Source organism: Apodemus sylvaticus, chromosome 17, assembly GCF_947179515.1.
Source record: "Apodemus sylvaticus chromosome 17, mApoSyl1.1, whole genome shotgun sequence".
Classification (NCBI taxonomy): Eukaryota; Metazoa; Chordata; class Mammalia; order Rodentia; family Muridae; genus Apodemus; species Apodemus sylvaticus.
The window spans coordinates 34,541,749-34,565,013 of record NC_067488.1 but is presented as its reverse complement, the minus strand read 5'-3'; the positions used below and the strand labels follow the sequence as shown (position 1 = coordinate 34,565,013).

Sequence of the window (23,265 nt, the reverse complement as noted above, 5' to 3'; positions counted from 1 at the left end):
ATTTCCCAACCTCTAAAAGCTACTTTTCTCTTTTGCTAGAATATAAGGGAGTATGGCTGCCTATGGTTGTCAACCACGCACTAATGAAGATGACAGTGCTTCTGTATGATCAGACACACTTGCTAGCTTTGTTAGCAGTGCAGCCATGAGGCATACCCATCACTATGAGAAACCACCCATCACCATCCTTGTCCCTAGGTCTTTTCTTACATAGGAAGATTTACATATGAAGACTTTGCCTGACTTTACATCCTCTAATCCCCACTTTATACTTACAAGGACCTTCTGCAGGGCAAGCTTACCTCATGGACGTGGAACCCGCAGGCCTGTTTCTTGCAGTTTCTGATTCTGATGTGACTTGTGGCAGTAAGGGGTTTTGGGCAATAGATAATCACTCACAAACACGGTATCCAAGTGTTAGAAAATGCTAGAGGGCCAACCTTGTTCATGAGCAAACATCAAAAGGGAAATGCTTTCCTTTCCCATCTTAAATAGGGAGCTATGAGACTCTCTAGAATGTCCACGATGGATCGCTTCAGGCACCACTGATGGCTAAAAATGGGGCACTTAGCTTTGTCCTTCTACTTCGTAATACATCCCCTTGCTAAAGTTCTCTGAGATCACCTCTCAATGTAAAACACGTAACTGAGCCTTGCCACAGGTGTCACAGGAAAGCCTCGATGTAACACTGTCTCTAGCTCAACTGTAAGCTAATGACTGCACACAGCTCAGCCAAAATGCAGTTTACCTTCACACCGTTGTTGCTTTTCAGTAACTCATAGATGACAAAAGATAGGATCACAGTCATAGTGGAAAGTCTGGGGCAGCTTTGGACAGTGCTCTCAAGTATATCAGTGGGAACAGGGTCAGAGACGTGGAATGACTCTCCTAAAACTACAGGGCTAAGACAGAGGCAATCTGGTGCTGTACTAGGAAGGCAGTGCTGAGGTTTTCCCAAGGTTGAGCCTGTGACAAGGTTTATATGGAGATGTTCCTTTTGGAAGCAGTTCCAGAGAAGACTTAACCCCAAGGAAGGTTGTCATTTATATTTACTAGAGGTTTATCCTACAATGCAGGCATGATACAGTGGTCCACTCACCTCTCAGCTAGGATGTGAAGGCAGATCTTACTGGTTTCATTTTGAGCAATCACTTATCTCTGATTGCTTAGCCGGAAGCCTGGGTTGGATTTGAACCACAAGCCAAGCTCCTGTCATTGTGTCATGGTGGCTAATCTAAGCAGCCCATGAACTACCGCTGGCAGGGTAGTTCTGCAGGGCAGGTCAAGCCCAGGGTGGCATGAGGTACTAGACAACAGCTGCTTTTGTTGAGAAGCTCTCTGTAATTTATGGAGCAAGGCAGTATAGTGAGAAAATGTTACCACGGTTAACAAGGAGATGGCAGCAATGGGGTAACAGGGACCTTCTCGAAGTTACAACAGCATCTTAAGTGCTGAGGTGGGACACAGAGTTGGACAAAGGCAAACACTGATGATCTATGGCCTTACAACTGTCTCGTACTGTGCAGGGTGCCGGAAGCTAATAGCCTCTGGAAACTTGACTCTTTCTTACTGTTCTGTGTGAATAAGTGCTGGTTTCTTTTCTAACTCTTTACTATTTTGTGCTAATATACTTTAGTTTCTTTTTTCTTTTGTTTAAGGACTTCTCACTGGCCAAGTGAGAGGCTTGGACTTTCTAATTCTTTGTGAACTAGGAAGAGGGGAGTTACAGAAGGATGTTGATATTAAATTCAAAGTAGTGTTCCATTCTATAAGTTCATTTTAAGTTCAAACCAACAGTTTCCCATGGCCTGGCTTTATCACAGTGCACACCTGTGGCTTCATACTTGGATCTGACTTAGAATGTTTTCCATTGATCATAAATTTGTCCCAAGCTTATTTCCCTTATTAGTAAAATTGTAGAAGTTCATTGTATTCCTTATTATGCAGTCTTTACTTACTATTCTATGAGGAATGGGCATATTCTATCTTTGGCTCTAACTGTATTATATTTTTATGGCAAATCAACTAAAACAAACTTTTAAAATTTCTTCCTGAAATTATTTGAATCAAATCAGGAATTCTATAAAATCATTAATTCATCTAAACAGCATTAATTTATGAAAGTTCACCTTTATTTTGATCTGCAGGAAATATGTCCAATAGGGTGGGCTAATGCCGAGGAACCATCAGACTATGTAATAGTGACAGGAAAGGCTTATCAGTAGTAAGAGGCAATCCTGGGATGCAGTCTTTGAAGGATCTGCAATTCAGAGCTTACCCACTGCAGCCATGCAAAAGCAGTGAGCCATCCTCAGAGAGCTGACTCCATGCCTTTAGCCTGTCCTAGATGAGGCACTCAGCAGGCTTCATCTAGGCTCTCTTCATGCTCAGAAGTTACGGTTCTGATGTTTCTCATAGATGTGGAAAAGAATCCACCTGAGTATTGATTGTTGAAGAAGCTTAATTCTACATACATAATGCTATAATAAAGATGCACTTATTCATAAGCGATGCTATTTTTGGTTTATTGCTTATATATGATTGCACAATGAAAATTTACATTTAAAAAACTTAGCTTTATTACAGTAATACACATATAAGGGTTAGTGAGATAAACGAGTCCCCTTTGAGGGAGTGGGTAGTTAAACTGCTGGTTAAGGGTGGTATTACTCTAAAGGATAATGAGTTCTAGAGGAGGCTGGAGGGAAGCCGAGGACCACAAGGAGGAAAGAGGAAGTGAGAGGGAATGAGTATGAGAGCTCAGTATGACACTGTAGAAGCAGCTAGATGGACAAGGATCACAAGCACAGGAGGAACGTTTAAATTAAGCGCTCTGAGTCACACAAAAGAATATAACCACCCGGATACAGCAAGGAGAACGAGAAATGCTTTGAATATCACGTACCTGCCAAAATAGACCAATGCAATGAAGTCCAACAAGCCCTAAAGATTCAGTACCTGAATTGGCTATAGCACAGCTTACACACGCATCCAAATGTGATCCCTGCAAATGTGGAAGAATCAGACAAACATCCATGGCTTGGGAACCCTTGTCAATAAAACCAGTTCAGTTCTTTGGACCTAAGATATCCAGACACGTACTGTGGTTTAAGAGTAACAAAACTCAAACCAGCAGTTTAGAAAACCCAAGATACAGGTATGATAAAAGACTAACTGCAATGGTTTTCCTTTGCTTGCAAAGCATGCCTTTTTAAATCACTAAGACAAAATTTTGTACACCGAAGCTTGTGTTTTGCATGAATGCAAGTGAATATATATCTTTTCTTATACTATTAAATTATATTTTTTCCATACAAAAGCACACAGTGTTAATTTATAAAATGACATCCAAGTGGATGGTGATTGTTTTTTTGCATGTCCCCCTGTTTAGATTCTAAATGCAGTCAAAAAAAATATCCTTCTTTTCAAATGAAGAAGAGAAAAGGGAACCAAAATTGCATGAGGCTCTCCCTAGCTGGCGACTTACCCTGCTGTCAGGGGAAGCTACAGGGAGAGCTCGCACAGGCACTGGGCTTCAGTGGCAGCTGCACTGTCCTTCTTGAGAAAAAGGTCTGGTGGGATCTGCACTTAGTCAGCAGTCTGGGCTGTCCTGTCAGAGGTGACAGCCAACAGAATCCCTCTTCAACATGTTCTACTCAGCTGTAAGTATTCAAAGTTTTGGGCATGCCTGGTCTATTTCTTTCTTTATGCTTCTTTTTTTGTTTTCTTTTTGTACCAATGGTGCCCAAATAACCAAAACATACAGATAATACACCCTGTATTTTTTAAAACAAAAACAAAATTAAAACAATTATTTTTTGAGCTACAATTTTTTGATAGGAATAGTGTTTTACATAAAAAGAAACTGAATTTGAAAAGGTAGAGTTATATATAAAGTCATTCCACAAGACTGTGCTAAGAGAAATTTCTAATTGCAGAATGCTTCTGTTTAGCATGTGGTGGTGTCCCTAGCATGTGCAGTACATACTACCCTTGTAGTCTTACAAGTGAAAGGCAGCTCACACTCACACCTCAGCAAGAATACACAGACTGGTTTGAAGTGCAACTAATGCAACTAATCTTCATAGAAATGTATACAAGTTTTGGTTCAACTCTTACAAATTAAGATTCACTGGGAGAATTTTTGTACAATGAAGACTTCAAACATGTACAACATAAAATGTAAATTAATTCACTAAGAAACTGAAATGCATAGACTCTGCACAGGTGAACAGGTAGCTCTTTTAAATGTCTTTCTTTTCTATAGTAAATATATATTTCATTTAATTAATGGAATCACAGCAAAATACAACTATAGTTCAAAGCGCAGTCTGTAAACCAACACATTATATATGAAAAACACTGTACTTTTTTTCCCACTCCAAGAGTGAGCTCTAGGGGGGGCAGGGCTCAAGAGCTTAACTTGAAGTAGAAAACATAGTATCCCAAGACCAGGAAGGCCTGGCCAGATGGGCGCCTAGGTGAGAATACTAGCCAGTAGATACTTTCTATGACTGAGATCCTAGGAATGCCTGACACATGTTATTATGGAGGACTGAAGGGATGTGTTCGCAATCCCTGAAGCACGGATTCAGAAAGCATGAGAGAATTTGCAACCCTAAAATTAGGAATATATTTACTTTTGAAGAAAATAAAATAAAAGCAATCCATTTCTAAGCAGTTGTACAGACACTTAATACATTTTCAATCTTTTTTTTTAAAAAATCATGTTTGTGCAAAGTTTAAAATATACTACTTAACAAGAGCATAATGTGAAAGCAATACATGTTCAGTCTTAAAAGCTAACAGGAACCTCAAAAGAAATTAACGTGGTATAAGCCTATCTCCAGAGGTCCTCTAAATCACGTCCCTAAACTTCTAATACAGCATGACAAGTGTTGGCAGAGACAAGTCCCATAACACTTCAGGACATTCCAGTAAGCACTACACAAATCCTGACAGTCCTCTTGGTCCTGGTTTTCAGGCTTTAAGGTCCTCTTAAAATGCTGTAGTCTTCACGAGCCAGTCAATATACACACAGATCTGGAAACTTCATCTCATAGACTGGGACGGACTGGTATTGGGCATGCCCAGAAGTAACGGTCAATGTTCCAGATGGACTGGGAGGAGGGCTGTGAAGTAAGAACATGGTGCCATTAGCAGGTGCACACATGGTATTCAACTACTGCCTGCACACAGCAACGTACGGCTCCTTAAATGGAGGGATAAGCTTGAGGCAAAGGAGGTGTGGGCCACTATGACACTGTATAGGAAAGGATAGAGATGATGGCTGTTTTAAGTCCAAAGCAGACTGTGTGTGTGTGTGTGTGTGTGTGTGTGTGTGTGTTGTATAGTGCATTTTTGTGAGCTACTTTGTTTCACAAATAAAAAAAATGTATCTTGATGCATACCATTCTTACTTATGGTAGCATGATATTTTGTGATATAAAGATATTAAGATATTTTATCTACTGGACAAATAAAGGTTCATTTTCATTATAAATAATATATATGTATAAAATATGTATAAAATATGACAAGTGATTATATATATAAAATCACTTGGATGGATATATATCCATCCTTCCTCCATCCATCCTTGGTCTAACGACTTATGAGTAAGCGCTTCTGATTCTAAGTAGATTCACAATTTTACTCTTAGTATATATTGTGACAATACTAGAAATTTATAGTGGTTTAAGGACTAGAGGCAACCCTTGCTAACCTGGAAGGTAAAAAGGAATAATACTCCTTTTTTTTTTTTTTTAATTTTTTGAGCTACCGTTAGTGATAATCATCTCTGTGACATCCATTTTTTTTTAAATGAATGAATGAATGAATGAATGGATGGATGGATGGATGAATAAATGTATTCCTTTCCAGACAAAACACCTTAGGAAATTAAACTTTTGTCATATAATACAAATAGTTTTTACTAATCCATCATCATTTAATCCTCAACTCTTTTAATTAGTGAATGTCATATGTACATGTGTGCATGCATACACACACACACACAGAGACACACACACAGACACACACAAACAAACATACACACAGACACACACACATACACATATACATACACACAAGCTCAAAACTGTTCTGGGAAATCTAAAATCTTATCTTTATCACAACTATTTTTATATCCCAAATTTTCTGTATTCTACCTACTTCTACACAAACCCAAGCTTTTAGAACTCTCACATGGCCAGGCTTTATGGTGCATGCTGTAGTACTAGCTTTCAGAGGGCAGAAGTGCTCTCTGTGAGCAACATTGCCTGACCCTACAAGGAGACACACTGTCTGGAAAAGTCAAATAAATAAGTACATTAATAATGATGATGATGATAATACTAATAAAAAATCAAGACTTCCTGTGTTCCCCTGGCATAGGTGGTGTCTTTGTTCCATCTCCTATGTATTCATCTCCTCTTGCACAAGGACTCTTTCATTCTTTCTACATCCTCTGAACATTTTGACTAAAATAATGGGCTAATCTTTATAGAGATGACATCTTTATGATATTCATTAACTATTTAAGAACAAGATATGAGGGCAGGCAAAATGGCTCAGTGGGAAGAGGTAGTTGTCTCCAGCTGGATGACCTGAGCCGAAGCCTGGGAGTCCACATAGTAGGAGAGAAGAACACTTGAAAGTTATCCACTGAGTCCCACCCTATGTCACACATGTACAAAAGTAAATAAATGTTTACAAAATGGATGAAGTGTGAGTTTTTTGTACATAAATAAAGTATAACTCAGACTTAAGTGCAATTTCATAGTTTGTGTTAATTACTATCCTACGGTTAGGAATGTTTTCACTAATTAATAATTTGCACAAGTATTAGCTTCATATAATTATCTTTAATTCTGAGCTGCCCTGAACTGTATTATGCAGCTGTTTTTCCTATTTCCATGATATACTGTGTTCTACCAAATAGTTTTGCAAGTGTTCCAATATTTGTAACATCTTTAATGTTTAAGTAATATATTGTTTTCAGAGTGAAATGTAAAATTCTTCAGTGTGTTATTCAGTAAAAACTGACACATGTATACACAGGTAAACCTAAACATGGGCAACAAGCGTTCTCATTGTTAAAGACAAGTAACAGGAAGCGTCAGAGAGTGGGCAGCTTTCGGTGATAGCATGTGAGAGTGTGTGTGTGTGTGTGTATGTGTGTGTGTGTATGTGTGTGTGTGTGTGTCAGTGAGGTGGCTGGCTGACAGCCATTATCGTGAAGCCTTTGGTACCCTCAGGGGCCATGAAAGCTACTGACAGTATTTAAATCTTGTACATCGTTTTTAGATTTGCATTTTCTTAGTCATAATGCTTTAATACTTGAGTAAGAATGTTTATCATTATGACCACCGTGTGAAGAGAGTGAGAGTGCAGGAAACAACGTCAGGAAACAAGGGCGGGAGCAACTATGTCTCCCGTCCTGGGTGCAGGACTGCCATGTCTGCCGCTGTTGCTGTCTCTGCTGCTGCTGCTCATTTTACTCCTGCTTTGTATTCTCCTTTATCCTCCTATGTACCCAAGCCATGGACTGGGTATAGCATGGTTCTGCTTCAGTTTTGCAGAGCACAAACTCTCTTCTCTGGCTGATCTGATAAACAGGAGAAAATGTGCAGACGGGCTTGAAAATCTATGGTGCACCTCACTATGCCTTTAGCCTCTGTGTATCACACAGGCTGTGCCAGAACATCTTCCAAAGAGGCAGTCATGGATGGGCTGCTACTGACTAGTGAACCCAGCACTGTGGCTGGGACACTCAAGTATTGATAAATATTAATTAGCACCAAATGTTTGGCCAAAGCTCAGAGGAATTCATGGTATCAAGAAGACAAAAACTAGAATGCTGTTATTAACATTCTAAATCCACACAAATGTGACCCAAGTTAACTCGGTGACCCCTAGTCTACTTGAGAAAGCAGGTTATGGATTCTAGTTGTCTGTCTCTAAGTATGACCCCAGCAAGTTACATTACGTGTCTAGTGCTACTGTCATGTCTGTAAACTGAGAGGCAGCACTAACTTACTTTTCAGGCCGCGCTGAGAGCAGAAAACTGATGCAATGTGCACACCTAAGGCCAAATACACAGTAGGTATTGGGAATTTTAACTAACAGATAGTTTTAGATATTCCTTATTTGGCATTTCTCTCTGAAAAGAAAGTCTATAGCACATTTTATACTTTAGTTATTCTCTTCTGAACTTGTGCAAATGAGCAATTCTCTCCTTAGCAATATGAAAATAGTGAGAAATGTGTGATGTTGACAAAAAAAAAAAAACTCTCTTACATGTGAAAGCAGAAAACAGTAGAATAAAATGAAGTCAAAGAGACCAGTCTCTCCCAGGTGTAAGATATAAACTTGATAGGGGGAGGGAGGGAGGGAAAGAGAGAGGGAGAGAAGGATATAGTACAAGAGCAAGAGAGAGTGACCGAGCGAAAGAGAGTGAGAGAGCAAAAGAGCAGAGAGAGAGCGAGAGAGCGAGAGAGCGAGAGAGAGAGAGAGAGAGAGAGAGAGAAGGAATAAAAGATTTAGCTAATGTAAAAAGCAAAATTCCAGAAGCAAGTCTCTATGTGTGTCCTCTACTGGGCTACCTTACCCAAAGACCAATTTCCACACTGATGTCAATGTAAGACCATGTGGCAGCTCCTCCTCTGCAGGGGGTATAGAGAGCCTTTCTCCTTCTCAGGCTGAATTACTTAAGGAGAGACAGACTCAGAATGACCAACAGTGATGCTATATTGTAAACTTCAGAGTATAATTCTCATAATAACGTGAAAGGACACAGGAAAGCCATGGCTGAAATGACCCGTCCACACTGGTAGCAGTGTCACTGCTCTGGACAGAAGAAAGCATAATAAGCTACAGATGGATGAGTAAATGCAAATGACATCCTAGTTAAACATAACATTAGTGGGTCGTCCAAACCATGCAGATATTTTCAGAGGTCCATCATGGAGGAAAGGATAGTCTAAGAGAAACCTCGGAATGCCAGATGATTGGACAAGAAATTGCTCACTCTGCCCTGTAAACAGAGACACAGAGTTGATAGTTGGATTTCGTTTAAAGTTAGTGCAAAGCAGTTATGAAGCACACATAGCCATGCAAAGCCTCTAATAGTCTCTCTGTGTGTGGTTATTGTTATGCTAACCCCTTACCGTATGGTGAGCTCCAATATTTGAGCAAGTCTATCATGAAGCAAATTTGCCTGCAAAAGAAAAAAAAGGTTAAAAAATTTACTGTTTTCCAGACAGTAGACAAAGCACAACTGTAAATATGAAGCTGATATACAAATTGCTTTTATGCTTTAATCTGCAATATCTATTGGAATTAAATGTTGGTCTGTTTCCCATCCCCACACCTTTCAAGTTCTACAGTCACAAGCTGCAATATACACAACAGAATACCCACAGCAAATCACTGAAAACCATTGGAAACAGAACAGAACAGACCATCAATGCAAAGAGGGCCATTAACACTCAGCTTAGGATCTGCCATCTCCATTGGCCTCACCACAGGAACTCATTCTTTAGGTTTAGCACCTCTGCCTGCAGAAGCCTGAGGTGGTGCTAAGTCTAAAGCTGGGGTCCTGCCACCAGTGACCACTCTGAGCTCCAAAGAGTCATTCAGCACAGATTCACTCACTTTAGATTCACACTGTGCTGCTATTTCTTCAAATGGTGCTTTCTGGAACTTCTCTATCACAAGACGTCTCTTTTCCTTTTCCTGTTCTTCCATTCCATTGGTATCTACATAAGGACCGGACCAGTTAAAGAGTGTCATAAAATCCCACCAAAAACCATGAGAGCCAATGATCTATAAACCCTCAAATACGAGTGATTAAAGGGCTACTTTTATTCAAGAAAAAGCAAAATGGGTAACATTCCTTAAATGTTTCACTTAATATTACATAACATAAATATTTGGGAAAAAAAGTTAAATCTAAGAAAGAGTTAAAAGTTCCACCGCACAATGCCTACTTCCAAGCAATCCCTGCATCTCTTACCAAACACATACATATAAGTGTACAAACATACCAGACACACATAGATATAGATATATACATACACAAACCTACAAACACACATACACATGCATGTATACTGACATATACAAGAGAAAACAGTAACTTACTACAAATCAAAGGGCTACTAGGGTTTTTGAATGAACTCTTTTATATATAACCATGCTGCCCTTGAACATGTGAGCTGCTAAGTATCTGCTAAACTGCATTTTGATCCCAGGGAATAGAGAACTAAAATACAGCTGGGTCATTTATAGCCAATATGTAAATTCCCCTTACAACATAAGAGGTTTTTTTCTTTTTTAAAAAAAAAATCTTGAGGCCATGATTGTTGATAGTAAAGAAAGGTCTATCTTGTTTATACCACTGTGTGCTTATGTGAACATATATATTAGACAAATTAAAAAGCTTAAGCAATGTATTTAAATAAATGATCTAATTTATAGAAACCAACAGCATTTTTCCTTCTTCCCTTTTTTTTCTTTTCATGTTGTGACATCTAAAAAATCACCAAAGTAGAGATGAGTTTTAGGAGAGCTAACAATGCTCCACAGCTCACCAATTGCTTTCTTCAGTGCTTCAAAGGTGATTTCCTCAGTGTTGCTAACCTAAAGGAAGGGTAAGCAGAACAGTGTCACGAAAAGTAGATATAGTTAATATTCTTACTAAAGTACAAATCATCTACACGGTTTGACAATTATTTTTTTCCTTCTTTTGATTGGCTGGACCTGAGATTATATTTCAAACAGCAAATGCTCTGCACTTCTTTGCTAGCCATAACAATGGCCTACTGCAGTGGATTCCTGATTGGACGCAGAGAAGAGTGTCTTCCTGGCAGAGTAGGCAGCACCTCGGCACCTATGGATGAGGTACAACCTCCAGTGTATAAAGGCCCACAAGACCCCAGTGACTGAACTGTGCTTGGCAAGGAGAAGACCCTTTGAAGTAATCAAGGCTGTGATTATATATATACTTTTAGCTGGATGGTAAATAAGAACTAATCATTAAAGAACCTTTATAATTTTAGTACTACAGATAGTGTACAAATCAAACATAAAATAAGCTAGGATTTTAGATGGTTATAAGAATGAGCTGCAGAGATGGCTCAGCAGTAACGAGCATGTGCTGCTCTTGCAGAGGATCACAGCTTGGTTCCCAGCACCCAGAGTGGCTCACGCCTGTTCCAGTGGACTCAGCACCTTCTCCTGGCCTCATACATGCAAGCAAAACATTCATACACATGTTTTAAAATAAATGAAGCTTTCAAGAACGATATTGAGAAGTGTTTGCCTTAAAACAAGCACATTCTGGGTTTTCTGAGGTCAACCATCAGTTTTTTTTTTTTTTTTATATTTCCTATGAATACCCTTTAGTTTGAGCTCTCAAATATTTCTTGCTTTGAAATATATACAAAAATAAAGTTTAATATTTTCTGATTTTTAAAAGTTAGTACTTTTGTGGTTGAAAAAAACAGAAAGTGGTACTTTATGAGGTACCAAACATTTCACAATGAGTAATAAATCATTACCACAGTATCTCTGAATAAAAGTTAAGCAATGATAGGATACATGAGTACTTGCCTGGCACTCTGGTCATCCCTAATGTTAGCTCATGAGCGTCTTTTGCTAAGTCTAAGGCAGCAAGACTAAGGAAAGCAAGACTTCGTGTTCTGCACCTTATCGTCTCTTAACAAAGGCTTTAGCTGGAAGTCAGGCAGCAAGAGTCCCACTACCTCAGCTCTGCTACTGAGGGCCACAGTTAGAGGTGAAGTCAGATTAAACTTTGGAATCTTCTGTTGCATTCTAGATATTTGGAGCAGATATACAAGATTAGGCTCTGGCTAACCATTTGTACCAGAAGCAATCTAGCACTAGCATTTTAATGAAGAAAACAAAACTCACTGTTCTTAGTCTGGGCTAAATAACTTCTGATTAAAAAAAAAGACTATATATAGTACAGGACAAAGAACATGGGAAAAGTTAGAAAGCTTGTATTCTTTGTTACATTTACTTTTACTGAGCAATGCTGAAATAGCTAACTGTTATTTCTCCTGTCCTCATTATAAGGTACTAAGTTTTGCCTACAAAGCAATTGTCATGTCTTTTGTCATTTGAATAACCATTACTAATGTAAAAGTGCATATTCCAGTGAGTTTGAAACTCAAATGTGCTTAAGTAAATGTGACACTAAATTGCACTTATTAGACATCCAATGTTTGATGTATGTAATTGAGGACGTACAGCACACTGTCTTTGAAAAGTTACTGTATTAATAAACTTTTAATGTAAAATTCACAGAGAATCTTCCCCTATAATGTCTTCACGTAAATATTTCTCAGTTTATCTTATCAAAACAATCCTTTGATTCTTTACAATAGTCTCAAGTGCCAAACAAACAAATAAACTGAATGGTAAGCAAAAGGAGAAATAACAGCACAACCATTAAACATTCTGTGTTCCTGATTAAAATTAAGCCTAGAGGCCAAGGCTCTGAGCAAATTTCTTCACTGTAAAGGTAACAAGAGAAACTCAAAACTTATTAAAAGAGTTAGCGTGATTCCTCTTTACTAACAGAATTGTATGCATTACAATGGCTTTGAAGGAAGAGGTGGATTTGAGTAGGATGGTTTGGCCTCCTTAAGTGTTCTGTGTCCATGCATAAATGTGTGTGCACACAGGTGAGCGGACAAACATGCTAAGGCCAACGTTGATGTTGGGATGTCTTCTCCAATTGTTTCTCTACCCATCTTCAGTGTGGGGAGCAGAGGCTGCCTTGAGGGAGTATGGAAGGAATGCAAGTCCTAAGTGAATGTGTTCTACCAGGAAGGACCAATGCCTCAGACCCCTGGGAAGTGGCCTTCCTTAGGGCAGGCTCAGGAAGCTGGCAGAGTGTGTGCAAAACCTGCCAAGCATATCTCCCTCCTCACAGATGACCACAACCTCAGACTGCTCTCCGAGAAAGACCTCCCAGACACTCGCCTGTCTCCTCTGTTCAACATCTAGCCTGTCTCCTCTGTTCAACATCTATTCTTTTTTAATTAAAGATTTATTTATTTTTTATTTATATGAGAACATGGCAGCTGTCTTCAGACACACTAGAAGTGTGCATCGGATCCCATGACAGATGGCTGTGAGCCACATGTGGTTGCTGGGAATTGAACTCAGGACCTCTGGAAGAGTAGTCAGTGCTCTTAACCGCTGAGCCATCTCTCCCACCCACATTATCTATTCTTTCATTTCCTCACTGCCCCCATCAGGTTTCCATCAGAACAGCATAACCCCTTTTTTCCTGCATGTTTGTGTGTACACATGTATATGCATAATACATGTGTGCAGAGGTGGAAGACCCAAAATTGATGTCTAATATCTTCCTGACCACTCTCCACCTTTATACTATGATAGGGTCTCCTGATAAACCCTAATTTATCAATTCCAGTTAGCTAGCTTGGCAGAGCAATCCTGTCTTTATGTTCTTAATGCTGAGCCTACAGGTGGATGCCACATCTGCTAGCATTTCTGAAGTACCAGAGACTCCAACTCTGGTCTTCATGGAGACTGTTTTATCCACTCTGTCATCTCCTATGCTCCACTTTATTTATTTATTTATTTATTTATTTATTTATTTATTTATTTATTTATGAGACAATGTCTCCTCCTTAAATTTGAAGTTTGACATTTGGGCTAGACTGGCTGGCCATGAGCCTCTAAGACCTGCCTGCCTCTACATCTCAGCAGCTGGCTTTTTATGTGGATGCTGGGGACTCATACTTGCCTAAGCACTTTACCAAACAAGCTTTCTCCTTGAGCCCACTTCAATGCTCTTGAACTCTACTAATAAATGTTTGATAATATGAAATAATTTTGTATAATGGAAAGTTGAACAGCAAAGAAGGTCTAAGCTGTTTGTTTCCTGAGCTAGACTAAGCAATTACAAATGAACTGACAAGAGTTTAAAGCTAAGGAGTGAGAAGGGTGTGAATTCAGGTAACAAGTCTCCTGACTTGTTATTTGGCTAATCCTTTAGTTATACTTTATCAATGGGAAGTAAGGAAATAGCTAGGAAGAAAAACAATGTATAAGTCAGGAAGAAGCAGCTGAACTGAGAGGCTAGCACTGTGTCACTTTTAGTTGGTTATCACCTTGTGAAACAAGTCCTGAGAGAGTGCTGGCTGAGTCTTCTTTCTCTAACTCGCCTGTGCTCTACTGAAACCAGAGGAAAGCATCCAGTGGACTGCAAGCTCCCAGGCGTAAACAGCAGTGCACCGAGATGCCTTAAGTGGCATTTGTGATAGCTAATATCTAGATGAAAAACAGTTCTTCCTCACAAGTGAACTTCTGAGGTGGGAACATGGCCTCCTGGGAGGTGTACAGTTCCATCTGTTTTTGCATTTTATATTTCACAAATTAAAAAAAAATAAACAGAACTTGGAGAGTTTAAGAGAGCATATATAACAATAAGAATTAAAGTATAACAAAATGAAACAAAGAACCTGGTTCGGTTTCATAGCTCTTTCTGTCCTATAGAATGCCAATGCAAAAGTCCAATAATATATATTAACTTTATGTAACTTGATGGACAGTTAAAATGACTTCACAAAAATTAAATTATATTTTCTTCTAACCATTCAGTTGACTTAGGTATAATTTAGATTTGTAGTTTCTCCCATTTAGAGGTGTGAAGGGAAAACTTTCTTTTAAATAACGACTACGTTAAGACAGTTCTCCACCATAAACTTCCAGCAACTTACCACATCATCAGAAGGTACACTGTTCGATAAAATATCCACCTGAATAGATACGGTATCCACAATACTTTTTCTTCTAGAAAGACGATCTTCATCTGAAATGAAAATTGTTTCTTCTATTATTTATTAGTAAAAAAATGTTGAGTTTTAGTCAGATAACTATTTTAGAATGCAAGGAAATGTAGAAAAGTAAGTTTGGGGGCTGGATGGGGTTGTTCTCTCTAAATCTTTAAAGCAGTGCATTGTGAACTATGTATTTAGATTGTAAAGTACTTGCTTTTCTTATTGCTAGGGTGCAGTGCAGTGTAGGACTGCAGAGAGTGTACAAGGGCTGATCAGCAATGGCCACCTCAACCATAACCATCTCTTTGTAGTAAGAACATTTAAAATCTATTTGTGTGTGTGTATGCATACGCCCATCCACATATACAACTCCTATACGTTGGTCCACATATGGTGGTCGCAGCAGAGTGAAGGGGAACCAGTTTCCGATTCAAACTCAAGTCATCAGGCTTGGGATCAAGGGCAATTACCTGCTGGGCCATCTTGTCAGCCTTAATTCTTCCTTTAGCTAATTTGAAATATACACAATAACTACTAATGATCACCATGCTGTGTAATAAAACACTAGATAGTAAGTCTTCCTGTGTGACTGGAGGTAGTCATATGATATTTTGATATTTGTCATGCCCCCAGTCCCAATGTTCTCTAGATTCACCTTTGTTGATACATATGTGAGAACTGACTATTTTTCTGAATAGTACTGACACTGTATTTGGACATCACTATCAGACTGCCTCAGCTTTTTCTGCATGTTGGCATTTGTGAATAGTGAGTGCTACAGGGGACATGGTGTGCAGACAGCTCAAACACTGATTTCAGCTCCTCTGGGTGCGCTCATTAAATAGGATTGCTGAACCATATGATAGTTATGTTTTCACTTTTATGGAAAAAAAAACCCTCAATCCTATTTTCCAATGTGGCTATGATAATTTACAGTATTGCTGATTGTAAAAGCCATCAATGTGGAAGGCTCCTTTACGGATACTCTTGACACTTGTCATGTTATTTCTGTGATAACAAACCTAAGACTAATAAGATATCTTGTCCTGGTTTTTTTTTTCTTTTTTCATGATTATAGATATAGGGTTGAATTTTTCACAAAATTATGGGTTTTCTGTATGTTTCTCTGAAACACTGGAGGGGACAGAATACAAGAACAGCTAATAACCACGGTTCTTCTCTAAGGAAAAAGGAAAGTGCTCTGTGCATCTCAATCCACAGAACCAGAGGCTTATTCAACCCCTGCTGGAACGGATCAGGACAGTTGTCAGGCACTCTAATGCACATGCTCATCCTCAAGAAACATCAAGTGAGCTGCCTGCTCTCCGTATGCAGCAGTCCTAAAGGATATAGTTCCATATCTCTGACTTTCAGAACCACACAAGTACTTTCCAATACCTTCTCTCACTCAGAACTACAGGAGAGAGAGTTATCTGAAAAGCATGGCCCATCATGTTTCCTCTGTGTTATGGATGACCATTTATTTACACATGGTAACATGAGCAATGTCCTACTCTCATTGCTATGAGAGATCTATCTGGCCAATAACACTCTGGCTGTAACAGGGCTCCCGTAGGCACTCCACAGATACCTTTGAGGCTGAGCAGCACTCAATACCATCTCTACTTAATGCCAATTTAACATCTCCAAGATCTATTCATCAATTCTGTTTGGAAAGTCCTCATCCCAAATCTGTGTCTAAGAAGACATCTTTATCTCTGTATTGTTCTCTTACAAGAGTGCCTACATTTCAGAAATCTTCATTTGTCTTACCTAGACTCTTACTAGGGATAACCTAATGTTCTTCTTCCACTCTCCTGCTAAAGAAACTTTTTCTGAAGTGAATGACTTCCATCCTAGCTATGACATATAAACATAGTTATACAGCCCACTGACTAATGTACTGCTTCCTGAGATTTCTGTGTCACTGCACATAAATAAATTATGATGTTTGTATGAGAAAGAGAGAGACACAGGAAAAGCTGCTCCTAACGGCTTCTGACTGCCAAATTACCTAATAAGAGCAATGTCCAAACACACATTTATAACCTCGAGGGAAGCCTTTGTTGGGAATACGTAAGCACATTCTCTTTGGAATAACTCAGCATGCACTGTGATCTGACTCCACGTCCTCTTATCCCCTTGAAGAACAACTATGATTGCCCCAGTGGTCGTCATATTAAAACCAAATTATACAATGGATCAAACTTCTGTCCTATACAGCTAGAGTAATATTATCAAAGTCATTCAATCACCTGTGTTTTGGGGTTCAGGAAAAATCACACTTAAGAAGGAAATACTGAAACCTGACTATGAAAATCAGAACCGCTACCTACCTTGCTTGCTTTGGGTTGTTTGCATAGAGCTATGCACTAACTATACTATGGGACAGTTACTACTAACTATTCCAGATAGAGCCTTGTCTAGTCGTCATACAGTGGTATGCAGTACACATGATGCCTTCCCTAGCTTGACTGAGAACCAAGGCGGGGTCAGCCAATACTTGCCCAGACACCAGTGGTTCAGCAGTATCAGGCAGATCACCATTCTTTCTCTAGAACTACAGAGTTGTTCATCTGGCTTCCCCATGATGTTGTAATCCCTCAAGATAGTAATCAAGCTTAACATCTTTCATTCCCATCTCCCTCAATGTCTGACATATAGTAAGCCTAATTGGTTAAGAAGCACTGCAAAGTAGCAATCCTCCTACCTCAGCCTTCTGGGTGCTGGGATTATCAGCCTATACCACAATGCCTGGCCTTCTGCTAATACCTTAGTATTTTTGTTCTCCCAAGAAATGGGGAACAAAACTACAACGTGGATCGTTGTGCAGCCAAGTGTTCTACCACTGACCTTGCTGTCAGCTCTGGAGTCGTGCAGGAAGTGGACTGACTCATGGTGCTGAGACTTAGTGATTACTGCTCATTGCTGTCATGGGTCATTCCGAATGCCTGCCAATCTCTGATCTCATTAAAAAGTTAGTGAAATAAAACTATTAAGCACTTCAAAGAGCACAGTGACAGCTAAATTTAGTGTGCTAGCTAATCAAATTACTCACTCTCAATGTTGGCATCCTAGTGTGGAAGGGAGATAATGCTACTGTCTTCCCTAAGCTACTATAGGCATTAAGCAGGCATATGAATACAGTGCTGCTATCAAGGCCAGGCACAAAATATGATAAATAGAGCTCATATGAAAATGATGGTGGGTGGGGCCTTTACTTTTGCCTTATTGTTCTTAACTGCCCATAATTTTAAAAATCAATAGTAGACAACTGCCACAGTAAAAAAAAAAAAAAGAAAAAAAAGAAAGAAAGAAAGGAAGAAAGAAAGAAAAAGTAACAACTGAGTTTAACTGAGTATGTCATAAAAGATCACTCTTAGAACTCCTACGTGATACAAGGTCACACAGTAGGCAATTTTAAACATCAGTCTTTATAAATGGAAAACATCTATTTGTACTGAGAGATTTCTACCCAGCCATGTAACTACTTGTACCCTGAGATACCCCGAGTCCTCCTAAGCCATGTTAAGGAAGCACCGTGAAAGAGAATGTAGCTTGCTCTGAGGGAGAAGGAAATAAAAGAAGCAAGGGCACATGTGAGAATAAGTACAAGGCTTTCTGCTATAAACTACAGTTGAGGGAGCAGGAGAAAGGAAAGATGACAAAGTAGGCTATGGGATAAGGGCAGAGCAGAACTACAGCTAATGACAGGCACCTAAATACACAGCGCAAGGCTCCATTTTCTAAACACTGCATCCAGGGAGTGCTTTCCCTACAGGACAGGGCAGGTGACACCAGGTGGAGCCATAGTTAGTTACCTTTGTATTTCCGCCTGGGTTTATGAGGCTTTGGGACTGAAGGAAAGACAGCTAAATCCAAAGTAAAATCATTTACTCTTTTACTTTTTTTTTTAAAAGAAAAATTTAAATTACAGAGTTCTACTATGTTTTTATCTTTTGCTTTGTTTCTTAAATGACAAATGTGAAACCAGATTATTTAATTAAAATTTTTTCATTTTGCTTATTTAAGAAATATTAACATTAAATTTACAAATGAACAAATAATAGATTAACAATAACAGTAAAACCAAACACTTGATTTTCCAATGGTAAGATTCTATCTACATCTTTAGAGATTTACAAAAAGTTTCTAAAGTGGTACTTAACAAATGACAACATTTAAAAATATGTTTTATGCTTTGAAGCATAACACACACACACACACACACACACACACACACACACGAGCACATGCATTGAAAAACAAATAAAAGAACCAAAACCCAAGAGGGGCTGCAGAGGCTGCTCAGCGGTTACAGGTGCGGAGCACCCCTGCAGAGGGCCTGAGCTCAGTTCCCAGCATCACATGGTGGCTCCATCCATATGTAAGTACAGTTCAGAGGCTCCACCTCAAATACTGTACACACATGGTGCACAGACACACATGCAGGCAGCACGTACACACCTAACAGGAGTCTTTAAAACTGAAACCATGAGAGAGTGATAAAATCATCGCTGCCTCTCCACTGCGTGGCAGGGAGCTGACTGGACATACCTGTCACCTGTGGCACATAAGGAACAGACAGCCTCTCCACACTGTACCCGCTTCCACCCAGGGATTCTGCAATCTTGTTGGTCAGAAAATATAAATTTTTGTCATGTTTCTCTAAAGATTTCGGAAGCCTGTCAAGTTGATCAAAACAACAATTATTCAATATTGATTCCTGAACAAAATTAGGTAAAACAGCAAGGATTTCTACATGGAAAGACATTAGTACAAGCTACCTGGAGACTAGAGAAAACCTGTATTTTACATAGCCAAATCTCTGTTGTTAGGACTCTTCTCAAAGCCATGCATCCCTAGTAAAATGAGCCTTGCCACTGCGCTAATGTCTGAACATCACAGAACATTAAAGGACGAACCACACTAAACTCAGGTTTTATTTTTCACATTAGGTAAAATATAGAGGGTGAAAGAGTAAAGATGGAGCTGAGTGAGTGCAAGGCCCTGAGCCTCAGGGACAGGAAGCCCATGTGTAGGTACAGGAGGCCATGCTCTCTTCGCAAGGCGGCTGTCATCCTATGCTGGTGTTTTCAGGACTGAGCCTGCTGCTCTTAGAGCCCAAAGTGTGCACCAAGTGTTGTCGAGGTACAGTTCCCCTGTGTAACACAAGGAAGAATGTATACCATGAATTTGCTTTTACTTCTGTCCTACAATTGTATGTGTTGTTATGTTACCAAAAAATCTTCAATAAGAAAATCGAACAGAAGTGCTCCTTTACATGAGAACACACTACCTCACACCAGTCAGAATGGCTAAGATCAAAAACTCAGATGAGAGCAGATGCTGGAGAGGATGTGAAACAAGAGGAATACTCCTCCACTGCTGTTGGAATTGCAAGCTGGTACAACCACTCTGGAAATCAGTTTGGCAGCTCCTCACAAAATTGGAGATTGTACTACCTAAGGACCCAGCTATACCACTCCTAGGCATATACTCAGAAGATGCTCCAACATGTAATAAGGACACATGTTCCATTATGTTCATAGCAGCCTTATTTATAACAGCCAGAAGCTGGAAAGAACCCAGATATCCTTCAGAGGAATGGATATAGAAAATGTGATATATTTATACAATAGAGTACTATTCAGCTATTAAGAATGATGAATTCATGAAATTCTTAGGCAAATGGATGGAACTAGAAAATATCCTGAGTGAGGTAACCCAATCACAAGAGAACACATGCACTCACTGATAAGTGGATATTAGCCTAAAAGCTCTGAATACCCAAGATACAATTCACAGACCACATGAAGCTCAAGAAGAAGGAAGACAAAAGTGTGGGTACTTCGGGGAAAAAATACTCACAGGAGCAAATATGTAGATAAAGTATAGAGTAGAAACTGAAGGAAAGGCTATCCAGAGACTGCCCCACCTGGGGATTCATCCCACATTGAGTCACCAAACCCCCACACTAATGAGGATGCCAAAAAATGCTTGCTGAAAGGAACATGATATGGCTGTCTCCTGGGAGACCCTGCCAGAGCCTTACAAATACAGAAGCAGATGCTCACAGTCAACTATTGGAATGAGCGTGGGGTCCTCAATGGAGGAGTTAGAGAAAGGACTGAAAGAACTGAAGGAATTTAGAACCTAATAGGAAGAACAACAATATCAACCAACCAGTTCCCGCCACCCACCCCCCCAGAGCTCCCAGGGACTAAGTCATCAACCAAGGGGTACACATGGCTCCAGCTGCATATATAGCAGATGACTGCCTTGTTAGGCATCAATGGGAAGAGAGGTTCTTGGTCCTATGAAGGCTTGATAGATACCCCAGTGTAGGGGAATCAAGGTCAGAAAGGTGGGAGGTGGGTGGGTAGAGGAACACCCTCTAGAAGTGTGGGGGGGGGGGGAGAATGGGATAGGGGTTATCCGGGAGGGGGGAGGGAAATTGGGAAAGCGGATAACATTTGAAATGCAAATAAAAAATATATCCAATAAATATATGATAAATAGAAAAAAAGATATATATTATCACATTTTACAAAGTAGAATAAAATTGGTATTTCAGGACTATGTGCATATCTACATCTGTAGAGTACTTTATAATGTAAGGGAACGGTTATATGAATTGACAGAAATGAGACAATCAGGGCAATAATGAACCTAGAACAATAGTTACTCCTTTGTAATCATTATGAACAGACAAAGTTTATATATTCTCTCTCTCTATTCCTTCATATTAAAGAATTCACATACATGCACTTATCTCTGAAAATATGCTCTGGTAGAAAATAAGGGGCTTCCATAGTTCGAGTTTCGATAACCTGAAAACAAGCAAACACAGAACAGAATTGAAATTAAAAAAAAACTCACTTCTTAGGACACTGTAGTGAACATTTACAAAATAACTAAGAACAAACCTGAAAAGATAACTTTAAGTACTACAAGTCTTTCTCTGAATTCAAACTAAGTTCATTTTGTTTTCACATAATACTAAAGAGTCATCAGCTATCAAAAGGCTAATAATAAAATATACAAAATGAAAAACGATGTGCTATATTTTCTTAAACATACTATGAAGACACAGAGGATGTGGCAAAATAATACAGACTTATTTTAGAAATCTCTTCAGGAGCTATCCCCCTCTCCCCACCCCCCACTGTATGCTCAGTAGTTGCTCACAGCTCAGAGCCCTGGGAAGGATGGCTCCCTAAAGGGTCTGATTACTTTAACAATACCCAGTCCTCAAATATGCAAATGAATTCTTAGTGAATGAATTGTTAGAATGCATCAAAAACCTACATTTAGCAAAATGTGCTACATGTTCTCATAAAAAAAACGAGACTAAGGCTTTCAGTGGTGGCATGCACCTGTTATATTAAGTTAGGAACTCTGAAATAGATATGAAATCATGTCAGTAACCGGAATGACCCCTGAAGAAAGCTAAACGCTGCTGAAAGATGATAAAATTCAAAGAGGCATATTAATCATCCAACTCTAGTTTTACCTCAGAATGTATAAATAAACAATAGAACTGAAAATGACAAGATTCACAATGGCTCAATGGAAGAGAGGAAAACACTCTATTTAACAACAACCTTAAAAACTGTAACAACCCAAACATGGCAATATTAACCATATTTTTGATTTAGAACCTCATATTTTCACAGAATTCATCCATCCATCTATCCATCTATCCATCCATCATCTATCCATCCATCATCTATCCATCCATCCATCCATCCATCCATCCATCCATCCATCCATCCATCCATCCGTCTGTCCAACCATCTATCTAACTACTCAGAAATTAGCTGTTTTTATACTAAACCAGGTCTAAGAACTTTTCTAAATTTCTCACCTTGCTAACATGCTGGCAGAATGCTGGAACAGCTATCATCTGACTCACAAAGTTGAGATAAGCTGCAACCAGTGCCATGATCCCACAACGATGAAACATTGGCAGGTTATCTTCATTGATAATTGCACTGTCCTTAAGTAGAAAATATACACATTGGAAAGATCAAGTTCTCACACTGCATCATATTCTCTATGATTCAACTGGGAAACTGAAGACAGTCTAGACAGCTGACATTAACACATGGTGGGTAAGTGCATGCACTACATGTTGCCCTTCTATCATGCAACACTAAACTCCATGCCACTTGGTAGGCCAGAGAGATGGCTTAGCAGCTAAGAGCACTGGCTGCTCTTCTAGAGGTCCTGAGTTCAATTCCCAGCAACCACATGGTGGCTCACAACCATCTGTAATGGGATCTAATGTCCCCTTCTGACATGCAGGTGTACATGCAGATAGAACACTCATATACATAAAGTAAAGAGATTTAGTAAATGACACATATGTAACAATTATTAAAATCTATCCTTTCCAGTAGACTGGAAGTACAAGTAC

The 23,265-nt window shown here is 39.3% G+C and overlaps 1 protein-coding gene across 1 annotated transcript in view; it reads right to left on the bottom strand.

The window, feature by feature from the left end:
• Positions 1-2,509: 2,509 nt before the first annotated feature.
• The window catches only part of Efr3a (EFR3 homolog A), an 85,894-nt gene continuing 65,138 nt past the window's right edge, over positions 2,510-23,265 (bottom strand). Inside the window, exons 16-23 of the mRNA XM_052160438.1 lie at positions 22,714-22,845; positions 21,609-21,676; positions 19,401-19,528; positions 14,784-14,875; positions 10,596-10,644; positions 9,658-9,761; positions 9,171-9,220; positions 2,510-5,132 (exon numbers count right to left, since the gene is read on the bottom strand). Coding sequence (XP_052016398.1) covers positions 5,027-5,132; positions 9,171-9,220; positions 9,658-9,761; positions 10,596-10,644; positions 14,784-14,875; positions 19,401-19,528; positions 21,609-21,676; positions 22,714-22,845 — 729 coding nt within the window. The 3' untranslated portion in view covers positions 2,510-5,026. The remainder of the gene's footprint in view (positions 5,133-9,170; positions 9,221-9,657; positions 9,762-10,595; positions 10,645-14,783; positions 14,876-19,400; positions 19,529-21,608; positions 21,677-22,713; positions 22,846-23,265) is intronic.